The 15,271-nt window shown below is 46.0% G+C and overlaps 1 protein-coding gene across 1 annotated transcript in view; it reads right to left on the minus strand.

The window, feature by feature from the left end:
- Nucleotides 1–3,562: 3,562 nt before the first annotated feature.
- Nucleotides 3,563–15,271, minus strand: part of MRPL3 (mitochondrial ribosomal protein L3) — a gene marked incomplete at its 5' end in the record, with an annotated part of 13,875 nt that continues 2,166 nt past the window's right edge. The window contains 7 exons of the mRNA XM_010140334.1: nucleotides 3,563–3,726; nucleotides 6,223–6,300; nucleotides 7,289–7,366; nucleotides 8,991–9,099; nucleotides 10,024–10,084; nucleotides 11,182–11,281; nucleotides 14,955–15,053. Of these exons, the coding sequence (XP_010138636.1) occupies nucleotides 3,577–3,726; nucleotides 6,223–6,300; nucleotides 7,289–7,366; nucleotides 8,991–9,099; nucleotides 10,024–10,084; nucleotides 11,182–11,281; nucleotides 14,955–15,053 (675 nt within the window). The remainder of the gene's footprint in view (nucleotides 3,727–6,222; nucleotides 6,301–7,288; nucleotides 7,367–8,990; nucleotides 9,100–10,023; nucleotides 10,085–11,181; nucleotides 11,282–14,954; nucleotides 15,054–15,271) is intronic.

Here is a 15,271-nt window from a genome sequence, read left to right on the forward strand (position 1 = left end):
TCCAGGCTCAGGTTCGTGGCCTTGCGGAGCCAAGAGCCAGAGACAAAAGAGCCGAGCGACATTTCCCTGGCCGCCTCTGTGGTGGTGAAATGGCAGTTTAGAAATCAGCAGGCAGTTTTTCACCGAAAACACTTGGTTTTCTCTTTAAGTGGTGTACAGGGAAAGCAGCTCTCTGTTGTGCTGGGACTGAGGGAAAAGGAAGATGAAGGAAGAGAAATCAAACCTGTCCTTTCTACCAGGCTATTTCCCCGTGTGCTGCTCTGAACTGCAAATAAAGGAACATTTCAGGTGAACCTAAGGAAGAACATGGAAGTTGCCACAGAAAATCTCCCTTCGGAGAAGAGAACAAACCAGCAGACAAACACGATTTTCTCGCTAACTGCAGAGAAACGTACCACGATTCTGCCCTCTGCACCACGTGGTAAATCTCTCACCACCCCCTGGCAAATTGCTCCAGGGCTGTTTTGCGTGGCGCCGGGTAGGTGCGCATTAAACAAGACTGAGGCACCAAATGCGTGCTGCAAACCCACTGCGGCACCGAGCAACAACGCGCTTCAGGCAGGATTTGGCGAGAATCTGCGGAACATCACTCTCGGAGAGGCCGCGTGCAGAAAAGCCTCTGCTTCAGCAATGCTAATCTTTCCTCTTGATCTTCCAGAAGCTAAACAAAGGCACTTTTATGAAAAGCCTGCCTTGCCTGTGGCAGATGAATCACAGCGCTTTTCAACAGAGCAGCGGGTTGCCAAGGGACCCTCTGCAAGGTTGTTGTTTTGAGTACCTGCGAAAACCCCGTATTTTTAAAGCTTTTCTACTACTTAGAAAGGAAACGAGGGAGGAGATGAAAACGGACAGATGAAAACTTGACTTAGCTGCTGCAAGACTGTGTCACCCAGGGAAACCTGAGGGAACTTAGAGAGCTCGATCTGAGTGATGTGAAATCGGCTGGAGCCAAGTTTTTGTTGACAAGCTCCCCTGGCAATCCCACCCCTCCCAAATTCCCAAGGGCTGGATTCATCAGCAGTTTGACTTCAGCATGTGCAGCTCACCACAGAGGATGTTACGCGCGGGTGTCTGAGACAAAGCAATACGCACCAGAGCGCAGCAGGCTCCGGCGCCAGCGTGTACTCGCTAGATTACAGCAAACCGTTCTCTGCATTCGCCCTGGAATTCACTTTCTCAGCTGATGGGTTCTGTTCTGGCGCTTGCAGTTACTGCCACGAAAGTGAATATTAATCTAACCCCCAAATCAAATTATCCTCAAGCAGTGATTTTCAATTCATCACGGGCAGAAGTAGGAAAGGCTCAGGCCGTACCAAAACGCACAGGGAGTGTGGAGGAAGGTGGAATCCGACATCCAAACTCCTGTCAGCCCCTCAGCTCGCTACACTAGTATTTGTTAAATGCCAGCAGAACAAACCACGTTTCTCCACATCAAGTGAAAATAGCGAAGGAAAATGTTTATTGGTCTTGTAATGACAGAGCAATGGTATTTAAAAGCATGGATTTGAGAGAAATAAACTCTCCTTGTTTATCAACAATGACTGCAATTATGTTGTCAAGTGATAGATGAGTGTTTTGATTTCCTCTTCCTGCTGCCTTTTTACCTTCAACTTGTATTGTGAGCTTGCTGCTGTTCGTTACAGGACCACTGAGAGGGGTTATTAATCAAGACTGTTGATTTTTCAAAGCAGTCACACCGTGAAGCCATGGATATTGCTAAAGCTTAACCGTACATCCCGCTCCAATGCAGCTCCAAAGCAGTGTGCCAGTGACGTAAAATCACCCCAACACCAGCTCGAACAAACAGAACGCCCTACGGAGGAGGCAAGGTGCTCCTGGATGTGCAACCCCCCACTCAGCCAGCCCTTATACTCACTGACATCTGCGGAAAACAGACTACCTGTGAAGGAACTGCTTGGTATCTGCCCTTTGCCTCACGGCTCCCGGCAGCTCCAGGCACAGTCACGCTCCGGGCGGACAGGCAGTGGTGTGTGTAGCATTTTGCCAGAAAACACAAGAAAAGAAGAGCCGCACAACAGGTTTACTCTAAGATGGGAATAAAGTGGAGGACACAATAAACCTACTGGCACTCATGAGTAAAAGCACTCATGCTTTTTGCTGGCTCCTCTCATCATTTTCAAGCACCACAAAGCCAAACGGTACCCACCAGGGAAAGCGCAGGCCTCTACCTGCTCACAGACACAGAAGGGGCTGAGGAGCGAGTGCACACCCTCCACGTGCAGTACTCCCGAGATCACCAGTGTGCTGACACAGCTACCAGCCCATGACAGCACTCAGCCGCTTCACGAGGCAGGGCAGCAGCAGCAGAGCTCGCCAACACCTGCCTCCTCGGACAGCAGAAGAGCTGCAGCCTGGGGCAGGATGCTGTCCTCTGGGGTCTGGGCTCCTGGGAGCACATTTGGCTCCTCCTTCTTCAATAATCTACAGGTAATATGGAATAAGAGCTTCTTGTTGCTGCTGCCCGGGCACATGCTCCCTGGTGGCTCTGAACTTTGAGCACTCGGGAATAGCAACAAAACACAGAGATACCCACACTGCAACAGAGCCCTGCGTTTGCCTTGTCAGGGAGAGGAGCCCACCCCTTCGCACAAGAAACTGCTGGCTCATCTGAGACACGGACTTGGTGTTTGCCTGATTTTTGTTTGATGTATGATCAAAAATAAAAGGAGCCTATTTATTCCTGTTATGGAAAGAGAGGGCAGCAGAATAATGAGCATTATTGTAAGGACCGTTCCCTCACGCTTGGCCTGTTCTCGCAGCAATAGCTCCCCTGCAATGGACAAGACCCCAACACAGAGACAACTGTAGACATGGAGACATTTCCCCAGAGAGAGATCTGCTGGGCAGTTCAGCTGCCAGCAAAGGTGACACACAGGTAGCTGCTGCAGCCCTAGCACTGCTTTGTTACTGATCATCTCCCACCCCAACACCCTCTCACCGTACCCGCTGCCAGAACTCTCTGTAAAGACAGGCAGTGGCTGGCATCCCCTCTCCTCCAGAAAATGTCTTGGGGATCTGCTACGTTAAACTCAACATAACATCAAAGCAAAAGAGGAGAAAGAGCTCTGGGAAGAAAAGGAAACAAAACCAGGTCATGCTGCTAGGGAGTAAAACAAGAAATGGCTTTATTTTGGGTTACTCTTCACAGACCCCCCTTCACAGGTACCAAGGCAGATTTTTTTTGATTGATCAGAGTTGGCCAGAGCACTTTCCACAAAAGAGAAACAGAGCGTGGTAACACTCAGAAAATTAAATCTAGAACCATCTCCGAAACACCCGTTGTTCAGAAACATGGGGGTTTTCAGAGCCCGAGCCAGAGGAGGAGAGACCATCGGAGACAACTATCTGGTGTGTGCACAACCTGCCCTCGGCCTCGCCTGCTGCTTTAAATACGGTTTGGGACCGACAGTGGTAAATCTCATTCCCCAACCGAACTGACACAGTTGGCACTGGACGGATACGAGGGCCAGACCAAATTCAGAGGTTTACTGTCACCCAGCATTGCAAAGTTCGTGAAAAAAAGGAAATTGTGTGTTTCCAGAGAGGCGAAGAACATTACTTGTACGTGACGGATGGCTCCGTGAACTGGAAAACCTCCTCATCATACAGGTCTTCGGGTAGTTCTTCATCTCCATCAGCAAAAAACGTGGGGAACGGAGGGTTCTTATTGCAGTCCCTGTAAGTTGGCAACACGCTGTCTCTGACCTAAGAAGCAGGAGGGGGAAGGTGGGGTTAATAAATCCCACAGAGGACTTTCAGACAGAGACAGCAGACGTTAGAGAAATCATCTTGCACGCACAGGAAAAAAAACCCAGCACACTGGGGTTGCTGTGCCTGTTTATCTGTAGAATCCCAGGTGTGATCATCAGTTATTGTAACATCAGCCCCAGCTATTGAATCTTGCACCTTGTACATCTTGTGCCTGTCATTAAAGTTTTTTAAAAAAACAACAAAACAAAACCCCCAAAGATATTTTATCACCTGCGCGACACATTTGTCCCTACTGTGAGAATCCAAACCTGCTCTCCTGAGTTCACTGCTCAGTGTTTTAAAACGTTATTAAAAGAAACGCGTGTAAGTGCGGCCTGTTTAAACCCTGTTTACACCCCACAGGACACACCACGTTGTATCGCGCGGTGAGATCACCCCTTCACCCACCAACACACGATTTCACGTATTTATGATACAAACTAATTACAACTCATTATGGCAAAGACACGTGCGTGTGCTGTGTTCGGCCCCTCTGGCCGCCGCAGAGCTGCTCAGTGACTGCAGAGTTAAGCACCTAAGATCCTTCACCCAGGAATCGGTACCCAAGTCTGTCGAACACGAGCCTCTGAGAAAGTTCATTTCCAAGAACCGTAGTGCCACAGAGAAGTTACTTTCCTCGAGTGACCTCTCCGCATGTGAAAGATTTAAAATCTAGCCCCTGGAACTCCAATCTCCGAAGAAAATTAGTAGCTAAAATTATCAGCAAAAAGCAGTTTGTCTGCAGTAGAAGATAGAAAGCTGGTATCTCTGAACTAAAGAGCAGCTACAAATTCTTGAGTGATGGAATTTTATTTAAAATTAAATTGTTCCTTTCTATATTGTTACACATGATCTTCCTCCTGAGCTGTAATAATCCCTTTCAGCCACACACTCGACTGGATTTAAAAAAAGAATACAAACAGATTAGACATAATTTTAGTAGAGAGGAGATAAGCTCTTCCTCTCACTTTTTCGGAGGGCATTTAAAGAACAGGAAGCTTGTCCTTACTTGGTTGGACAAGAAACTCACATAGGACGACTGTGATTTATACCAGAAATTAAGTAAAACAATTCTATGCCCACTGAAAGTTCTGTTGTGACAGCGCTGCGTTTACCAGATTCATATCTGCTATTACTTCAGCCCTTCCCAAGTCCAGGAGGGCTTCTGCAGATGAAGTACACAGTAAATCTGACTCAAACTCCAGCTGCTTTTTGCCCTGAGGAAGTTCCAACATTTTTCTAAGTGCAGGCTTGACAAACAAAAGGAAACCTTTTGCTAAGAGCGAGGGGGGTGAAGGGCTGGACGTGGTATTGGTTCGGCTGGCTAATAAAGATAACCCCCTAACCCCCAGCACTAAAATACACCACACTACAGCATCCCCTCCATTACACAGCATCTGCCTAAAAAAGGGAATTATTCCTGCGCTCGTCTCCTGAATGACAGAAGAGGAACTTTTTGGTTATAACTTGGGAGAGAAACTGAGCGCCATAAGCTTCCAAACAAGAAAGCTGTTTCCGCTAGAGCAAGAGCTTCGACACCACGGACGGCAACGGCAGTCCCTGGGATCTAAGGGGGTACAAAGAGGGACGACCTGAGGCAGGCTGCCTCGACAGGCACACCACACTCACTCACAAACGCTCACCCGCCAATGCTCCTCTCTAGCAGACTGATTCCATCCCTTCCAGCACACCGCTCAGCTTTCTGAATTTCATCAGACCTTGTGAGAAATCCACGCTAAAGTAAGCTTTCTTGATTAGTTTTCCAGTTGGCCAGAAACATTCCTTCTGTCAGTTATTTACCTGCACACTTCAGCGAGCAGTATCAGATGAAAACTGATTTCTAATTACACCAGGAAACCATCAATCCTACTCTTACGCACTTTTATTCTGCTGAAAAGGAAACTTGAAAAATTTGAGTGCTCCATCTCCGTCTGGATGCAGTGCTGATGCACTAAGTTTCCAAAAATACAAAACATACAAACCAAACGCATGTTGTAAGGTGCCCTGTGGCTTTAGTGGTTACCAAGCAACAGAGCCGGTACCAACACAAACGCTCCTCTTAGAGACATGCAAAGAGAAAAGTATTATGTGATATCCCACTTTCTGAGTGCCAAGACAGATGGATCTGTATCCCCCAGGCACCAGCCCCACCGAGCTGCAGGCAGGATAAAGGGGCTGGACCTGTCCCTGAGACACCCACCACAGGGCTGCGGCAACTGGGCAGGTGCAACATCTGGTGCATGACCCCGCTGCTGGAGCAAGCGGTGACCCACTGCCCCTATCCACCACTCCCCGTTACAGAACCGAGCCCACCGCCCTTCAGCTCAGCAGTACGAGATGGGGCTCTGAGGAAGGGAAGCTGGCATTCACCCAGAGTCTTCCCTCTTGTAAGAGGAGGGCTGTGGAGAGCTTCAGTCACTAGCACTAGTAAGTTGAAAGCAGCCAACGTACCTTCACCAGACAGTTCGTGTGACCTGGAACAGACCCGTTGACATAAATGATGTCATGTTTTGTGTTGATCCTCCACACCTAGGAGAGAGAAAAAACCCAGACACTGAGCTCATTTGAGAGATGATTCCCGGTTTTACAGACCGCAGTCCAGCAGCGCACAAACCGATTAACAGGAGCTGCTACTCTGGGCAGAAGAATGATCTGCACGGGCCTAAACTTGCCATGACGTTCTGCCACACGTGACGGCGTGCACAGCTTTCGCATGCTGGAGTCTATTCAACAGTTTTAAAGGCTTGTGATCAGGCTGCATGTGCTAAGGGAGCTCCTTGTTCAGGGCAACGCCAACTAAAGCTCCCAAGTCTCTTCTTCCTTCAACAGCAACAGCTGTAGATTAAAACAAATTCACTCAGGAAAATGTTACTGTGACCACTGCTTCGTTTCTCAGCTCTGTGAGGTGCCCAACTGAACACGCACCTCTTCTGTCACAAAAAACCACGCTGTGGTCAGCAGGCTTTTTCTCAGCCCCGGGGCTAACAGGCTGTAAGCCAGCTGCTGAGGCTGCCTTCAGAGAGGAACTCAGCTGTACTGGCCCAGGCAGTGCTACAGCTACGTGCTCATCAGACTCCAGACAGAACCTATAAGCCTCTTTTGGCACGTGGAAGAGAAGGATGATGACAAATGAAGGACTCCAAACAGCTCGGACATGGGTTGGTTGGAATAGGCATGAAAACGTGAGCTCATGGTCAGGACAAGGCTGACTGTTTTCCCACCTCACGTGCAGAAGTCAAGGGACACAGTGAAACACGCAGCAGACGTGGAAGCCTCACCTGAAATCCCAGTTCCCGGGGCATGCACATGCCAAGGGACTTCAGGTAACGTACTTGTAACCCACGAGAGGGCAGGACAGACATTCCCTGCTCTCCTCTTTCCAGCTGGCTTACCACAAGCCGCTCCTGCCTGGCCTGTGACAGGGCTGACAGACAGCACACCCGCACCAGGCTACCGGGCCCTGCCCACTGCTCGGCAATGCCACCACCTCACACCTTGGAGCACAGCCAGAACTCACCTTTAACCCAAGAGATGTCCGGTAGATGTTACCCATTTTACCAGGCATTTTCTTTCCACGATAAACTTTAGCAGCTTTCTAGATAAAAACAGGGACAAAAACCCCCATGTAACTCCAAGCGGTACACACTCAAGAGGAGCACCGAAGAGAACATGCTGGTGTTCCCCGTGTTGGAAGGATCTAACATCGACTGGCACTTGAACACCTCCTGCTGGGGGTGAGGCATTGCTCTGCGTGTTATCTGAAACACTCTCCCCAACCCAGGAGTTCTGTGCTGATGTAAACCACATTTTTTTAAAGCGTGTATTTTTGAGAAGAGAAATTCTAATTCCATTCCCTGCTACTGCTTAGTTTCTGTAGCCTGTTTTTGTCTGGCTGGAGAACAACGGTGGAAAAGAAAAGGCAGGAGTAAGTGCAGTAATTTTCAGTTTGACAGCACGATCGAGGGATTTGTCTCAGTTTCCTGCACTGCGCTGTTACTCATTAATGATGTTGGGGTTTTTTCAACTCATGTGAAAATCGTGATTTCAGGAAATCAGCTGCAGTGAGGTTCTAGGGGAGGATTCTGTACCAGGCAAACAGGATTACAAGAATATCTGAGGTGGTCAATGCCAGACTGGCAAATAAAAATCAAGGCATTGTTTTTCCCCCTTGCATCCTCTCACCTGGTTTCCTTTCCATCACGCCTATTCCCAACACTATTTCCCTTTCTACAGACTTTGTGAATTACATCCAGCATTACTGCTTAGGAACACCTAATTTAAGGAAAACTAAAGAGGGGTTATTTTGTCGTGGTGAATACCATCTGCTAAACCAAAGCGGTTTATGGTCAAATATTTATTCCTGCAGCCTTCAGAGCAAACTGTGCCAGGTACAGAACTCATTTTCCAGCTGAAACGAAGGACCATAAATCAGTTCCATATGCCGTTACAGTCTCAATTACTCTAACTTCAGTGCCTGCTGCCTTTTTGCTCTTACTGTTCTCTTGAGCATTATTAATCCTTCAATATTTTTATTTCTCTAAGAAAATTACAGACAATTCAAGTTCAGTACTGTGACTCAGTCACCCTTAATTCTGTGTAACGAAGCTAGTTTGCAAAAAATCTCTCTTAGTTCAGCCTAAATATTGTGCAACCATGACAGGGACAAAATTTTAAATGAATCTGTTCTGAAGAACTTTTAAAGTAATATTATTTATAGTTGGAAACTTAAAAATATTACTCTGTACTCTGCTTAAAAATGCTTAGAAGCCAACAAACTCTTTTGGGAATCAAAGATTTCGTTAAACAGCTACACAAGCCAGGCAAAGGTGATGAAAGCCACTAAGGTTCCACACAACGGCAGAGTATCAGCAGTATAAAATAACGGGTAAATCCTTTCCAATCCGTGAGTGCGGTGATGAAAGACTCTCACAACTCTCTTTGAAAGATTAAGACTATTTCTCACAGCTACCCTACATAATACCACGATTTTCTCCGTTAACACGTTTGCCCCCTTAGCAGCAATACAGAACATTGATCAGTGGAGGCCCAGAGGAGCTACTGCAGCGCTTGTCACCCCGGCTGCTGAGCTGCCTCTGGGAGAGCTGCGAGCCCTGGCTACCCCGGGGACACGGCACCAGCTGCCTGCTGTGGAGCTCTGCATGGAGAGCAGGCACTTCTCACAGTACTGCGGGGCGAGTCAAAGGGACTGAGATCCTCACGTTGGTCGATAATGCTCCAGGACGTCTGTGAGTTTTCGTCTGGCCGTGGCTTGCAGGCTGGCCCTTAAATCCCCACCTTTTCATGACGCCTTGAAATCCTTTACCAATTCTGGGAAGAAAAATGATGAAGAAACAAACCTGGGATAGTCAGACTTAAGGTTTCTAGAAACAACGAGTAATTTCAGTCAGGCTCATGATCCTTTTACCTTTAGCAAAGCTCAGCAGAGAGAAGAATGTATTTTTTTTAAATCTGCATTTTACACCATGAACATTCTAGTGCAATACTTAAAAGTTCTGCAGAATAAGAAGCACTGAATAGAGGTGAATAGGCCAAACCTGGCTTAAAACTAGCTGTGACCATCCCCAGCACACGGTGCAAGCTTCATTACGGTACCAAGTGACACCACAACAAACAAAAAACCCAAATAACCAGGAACTGTGTAATGACACATACCAAAACCTTTAAAGCAAAAGATCGTTAGCTACTGCTGGCAAGGAGGTGAGCTGGAATACGAGAGAAAGCAAAGCAAAGGACTTTGACAGCTGAATTCCTGTCCTGCTAAATGTTCACTACGTTTTTGCTTTTCTTTTGGCCTGCATGATAAACCTCTCTTCACATCCCTTCACCAAATCAAAATTAAGTTGTTTTTCTAGAACTGATGCCCTTCAGCATTTCTCCCCCACACTACCAACACTGCGTTACAGCACTCTCTGCCCATGCTAAGCTTGAGCACCTCCTTCTCAAGCTGCCTGTCAATGCCTTCCACGCTCATCACGCACGTGCGGCAGACACACGCGGAACCACAGCCCTAACAGCATGATTTGTTTACCTGCCGTGTTCAGAATCAACAGTAAGCCTCAGCAAAGAAAGATTATCTGGCATTTTTGACCCAATGGCTGAATGGATCTCCTTTTCCTGCCACTACCCCTGCAACTGTATTTCAGCTTTTGTGAGCAATGAGTTCAAGTCAAAGTAGGGTGGGGAGAGGGGGGAAAAAGAACCAGTTTACCCATTAAATCATGCAGAACGTACGTTTTTGCAGTAACATCCACGAACTGCCCGGGGCGGAAGTGAGCGGCATACAGAGGAGTACCTTCAAAAGAGGAGAGATCGTGTCCAACCAAGGGCTGAAGCCCTCTAACCACTCCCCGGCCTGAGCCAGCAGCCAGGGGAGATCACCGTCTCGGGAAAGGAAACGGCTTTGGGCTTATTCACATGTATTTTGTTCTGCTCTGTAAACCTCACCGACCGAAACAGACGCTTTGTAGCTGCTACTTAAGCCCATCCCTCAGTCTCCAGCCCAGTTTCAGGTGAGTAGGGAGGGTCAGGGCTTTACTCAGACATGTTGCACTTGAGACAAAGTGCTTATTTAGCTAAAACCTACAATACACAAACTGACAAGAAATCAGACCGTGCTCCTCTTACAACTACTGGCACTTCAGGAGTTCAAATACACACAACACAAAACCAGTTTACTGAAAACCTGCAACTGTGCTTTATAAAGAACTGCAGCATTTCCTACCCTACGTAACTCGCGGGAAAACACCTGTGACTGTCCAAAAGCACCAAATGAAAGCTACCTAAACACACTAGCTAAAACCCCTCAAAACCAGAACACTTTTCATTACATCCCCAATCTTCCAGTAACAACTTCCAGTTTGTTAGAACATGTTTTAATGTGGTTTACTTTGCAAGCTGCCAGGAAAAACACCGTATACGACAGCCATCAGTCCTACTTCTGAAAGCAGCAAGAGGATTCGACCCCCAAACTGCTATTTAGGCTCCTCAGAAGCATTCCCATAAAACTGCCAGGGCCCCTCTCACCAGGACCATGAGAGAACTTCCTGTGAGCACATTTGTATTTATTCAACGTGTCAGTGAAGGTTACAGACATTTATTACTTAACTCAACGCTCCTATTAGCTAGTTTGGATCAGACTTCTTTTCTAGTCAAGGGAAACACAGCATCCAGGAAAAGGGAAAATGCTACTTCGCATTGCCTATAAAAGTGGAGCCCATTTTCTCATTTCCTCTAAGAAAAAAGCTTGTTTGTGCTCAATGACAAAGAACTAAGATTTCAGCAATTTCCATACAAACCGAAATGGAAATGCAGGTCACAACTGGTTTAGGTCTACCAGCGGCAGAGGTTAAAAGATTATCTATACAGTATTCAGTAGCCCCAAAGCATTACCTGGTTTGATTAGGGCATCGTCTGTCACATTAAACGTCGTAACTTTCTGCTTCCGTGGCACTCCAGCTTCTCTAAAAATCTCCATGGCAGACTCTGATTTCTGTAGGAAGAGCAGCCATAAAAAAGCCGTGAAGTGAAGCTACCCAGGACCAGCCTGGCACAGACAGTGATTACGGACCATCAACACCGTCCCGAGAAACAGATACTCCACACTGCGCTTTTGTCTGCAGACGAGCGGTTTAATGCTGTAGAAGATTAATTTAAAACTGCTCTGCCTGCGTTTTCTGCCCACTTGTTACCCTACAGCTGCATCACCGAAACAAGAGATATATGAAGATTTCTAAGATCCGGAAAGGGAAACCAATCATTCAGAATGTACTTACAACATATTACTGCTTTCTCGTGACTTTCAAAGAGTTTTGTAGTAATTTAAAAGCATTTTCTCCTTTTCAGAGCTTCTAATGACTTAGTTCCACACCACCATAAATATGATTTATTTCATGTAACTAAGAAAACCATAGAAATAAAGCCTGGTCTTGCAGAAGCTTCTGGACATGCTTAACATCCTACGGAAGGGACTCGGAAGTCAATGGAGAAGAGAAGGAAAATGAAGGAGAAGCAGCTTATGATGCATGGATTTTTAAGATATACCAAGGACACTCAGTGTCACACCACTGCTGATGCTCTGACAGGCTCTTCTCAGAGGGGTCTGACAAAGTTCAAAGAACTTAGAACTGTCCTTGGCTGTTTCAAACAAGACGACTCACATTGCAGCTGACCGCTGAGATGGCGCCCAGCAATGGAGACAGTGACAGAGGAGAGGGGTGGCCACAGGAAAAACGCCACGCGGCTGGTTTTCCTTCCAATGAGTTCTCCTGGAGAGCAATTCAAGCATCTGACAACACTGTCACACTTGGACAGGTGCATCTGAGGGTCACGTCTCCAAAATGCTGTGTGGTTCTCTCCCAAAAATAATCCGGTGTGTTTTAAGACAAAATAATGTGAATAAGCTTAAAACCGTTACTTAGCTTTTCAAAATCCGCGTGTTGCCCTTCCCTTTGTTTGTAAAAAATCTGTGTAAACGTGTTAGAACAGAGGGAGCTTTGTGAGAATGAGGGAGCAAGATGGTGAGCATCTCTGACTCAGACACAAACCAGGAATTTTGATGTTACCAATCTGCCCTTATTTGAGGGGAAAGCGTGGGTACAAAGTCTTTGAGAATGAAAAGGGTTTTCTGAGCCATTTGTTAACTTGAGTTCAAAACACTTCAAATACCTTTAAAAAAAGTCATCAACTACATACAAAATTTCCCTTAAGACTACAAAAATGTGAGGTGCCAATGGAGAACGGGTGTACTAACCTGCAGCACCACACATAAGAATTAAAAATTATAAACAAAGGGGAGCTCTGTGGTCTGTACGGGAAAAACCTGCAAGAGCTGCCAGAGCTCAGGAAAAGCACAGTGAAGTCAGTGGACAGAAATCACTCCCGTCTCGAGCCCTACCACAGCCTTGCACTGCTCTTCGACAACAACTCTTCAAGCAGAGAGATGTATTTCTACAAACAAAACACGGCAGTCTTTACAAAGCCTTCCTACAAAGCGATACTGAAGAGAAGAGCGTGGAGTGAACCCTCAGACATTCTCATTTTTAAGAAGAACAATGATGTCTCCCAATATTACAGGACAATGATCCATATGCCCTCACTTAAGGGAAACATACAATATTTTTGACAAAAAAAATTGCTACAACACTGACAGAACTGTACTTTTGAGACTCGCTTTTCATTAAAAATTCATGGAAAAATCTGTTTCGCTTGTAACAGGCTGACAGACATCAAGCTGAAAGCAGAAGAGGAATCTTGCTAAAAAGGCAACACCCCTTATCATTTTTCCAGCGATTTGACACTCAAAAGAAATACATGAAACTCTTTGTTAGTAAAATTACCGAGGGAATCGTTCGACTGAGATCATTAAAAATCAGTAGCTGTGAGGAACCCGAGGAAGACAGATGTTCCTAAGAGGAACTAACAGAAGATAAACTGCCTGTGCTCATACAAGACAGTGTCGTTCAGCTGTCTTTAACCCTCGCTTCCAGATGCTTCAGAGAGAAAAGAAACACGCAAAAAGGCTGATAAACACAGGAGAGCAAGGAGTCAAACCTGCCGCTAAACCCCAGAGAGACACCGTTTGTGAGGCCCTTGACAAGAGAACAGTTCAGATTCGGTATGCCCAATTCTTTCGTAGCAATCATCGCCTTTGTTCAGTGCTGGTGGCAACAGCAACAACAACAACGATTATGCAGAGCTCGGTCTCAGGCCAGGTCCTCCCCACAGACTGCCTAAAGGCTTCCACTAAAATGAGTCTAAGCTCAACCATACTCATAGGTGCTAACTGGGAAGAAATTACATCCAAGAGAGTCTTTAACATAACTCAAACTACTCAAAAATCCTGGAGTTGGCTTTTTAGGCAGTTTGGCTTTGAAGAAATGTTCTCAGCTCACAAGAGCTGTTTAAACAGATTTTCTATGTACCTCCTTGCTTCCTGCACATTTTCACTCCGAACACATACTGAATCCCTGATAACACCCCCTTTCAAAAAGGAAAGGTCAACTGTAAGGAGTCTAATGTGTGTAATACAACTTGGAATTATTATTCACATGATTCTTGCATGTCTTAAACCAAGGTACCAGGAAATTAAAACCAGAGCTATAATTTCTCCAGGGAAAATGTCCCACCTGGCAAGTGGAAATGGACTAAAGGAACCAGATACACACCTAAAAAGTACAAGCAGTGATTGTGAAACATGACCAAAAAACCCACTGAACAATATACCTTAAAATATAAGCCTGTTCAAAATCAGTAGAATATACGAGAAAAGCCAACATATTTATCAAATAAAAAGGTCCTTCTTCCCTCACCTCCACTAAGCAAAACCAAGTTAACAGATTAATTTTTAGGCTCTAGGACAACCTTTTGTTTGAAAAAGGGAAATATGCGTCTTCAAAAAGCCACTGTCACTGACTGAGATAATCTGCTTCATAATCAGGAGTCTAATTTTTATTTTACTTGCCTAAATCAAACAAATGAGTGTCAGGATATGCAAAAAGTGAAAAGTGGTATTTTGCAGAAATAATGGCTGATAGAAACTGCGGGCCTTTGGGGAAAACTTTGTTCCTGCCTTGATCTGTTATTCAATCTTCCTCCTCAGGACTGACAGCTCAGCTAGACAACCTCAGCCGCTGGAGGTGCCTGGGAATTCCACATCAGGCAACTGGGGTGACTAAAGAAGTCGGTGGTTTTGATATTGCTGCTGACAAGCTGTAATCATGAAGCATCTTCCTGAAAATTTAAGTCTTAAACTTATTCCTCAGTAAAACCATGGAACAAATGAAACAATTCCAACAGACCTGTGGAATAATTACAACTAAAGCTAATAAAACAGTACAGAAGAGAACATAGAGAACCAAGTCTTCTGAACAGGCGCTGGAGCTGGGACAGCTGCCCAGCTGCACGGGTCACTGCGCAGCACAGAACTCCCCGAACCCATGGCTTCCCCGCAGAACCAAGAGGCAAAGCCTTCAAGAAGTCCTTCCTGCTGTTCTCTTAACAGAGCCGACAGTGCACTGAGGAAATCAGCAGGTGGATGTGACGGCAGGTCAGCTCCAAAGCAGCAGGTCTGCCGGTGCCTTTAGACAACCCACCTGAGCCACCTTCGTGCTGTATCACCTCAGGAACGATGACCCTAACAGAAACACCCAAAGTGGTGCACTTACATAAAAAGGAGATACGTTTTTGCCTCCAACAAGTAGCTGAGATGTTTTTCCACCCGACTCTTCCTTTGAAATGTATCTCAAAACATGGCAATCTTGTACCTGAAGGAAAGGAAAATACTGTTTACTTGAGTACAAGCAGGTGTGCTCACTTTGAGACCTACAAGAGATTACCACAACAGGTGAAAGTCAGTCTCTCCTTTCATTTGTACTGGCGTTACAGGACACCCAGCCTACGCACAGGGGAGTGCGTTACCTTTTTACCACACTCTTTATCCATTCAATTAAAGGCTTATCTGCGAAGAAATTATTAGTATTTC

This window comes from Buceros rhinoceros, unplaced genomic scaffold, assembly GCF_000710305.1.
Source record: "Buceros rhinoceros silvestris isolate BGI_N320 unplaced genomic scaffold, ASM71030v1 scaffold22877, whole genome shotgun sequence".
Taxonomy (NCBI): Eukaryota; Metazoa; Chordata; class Aves; order Bucerotiformes; family Bucerotidae; genus Buceros; species Buceros rhinoceros.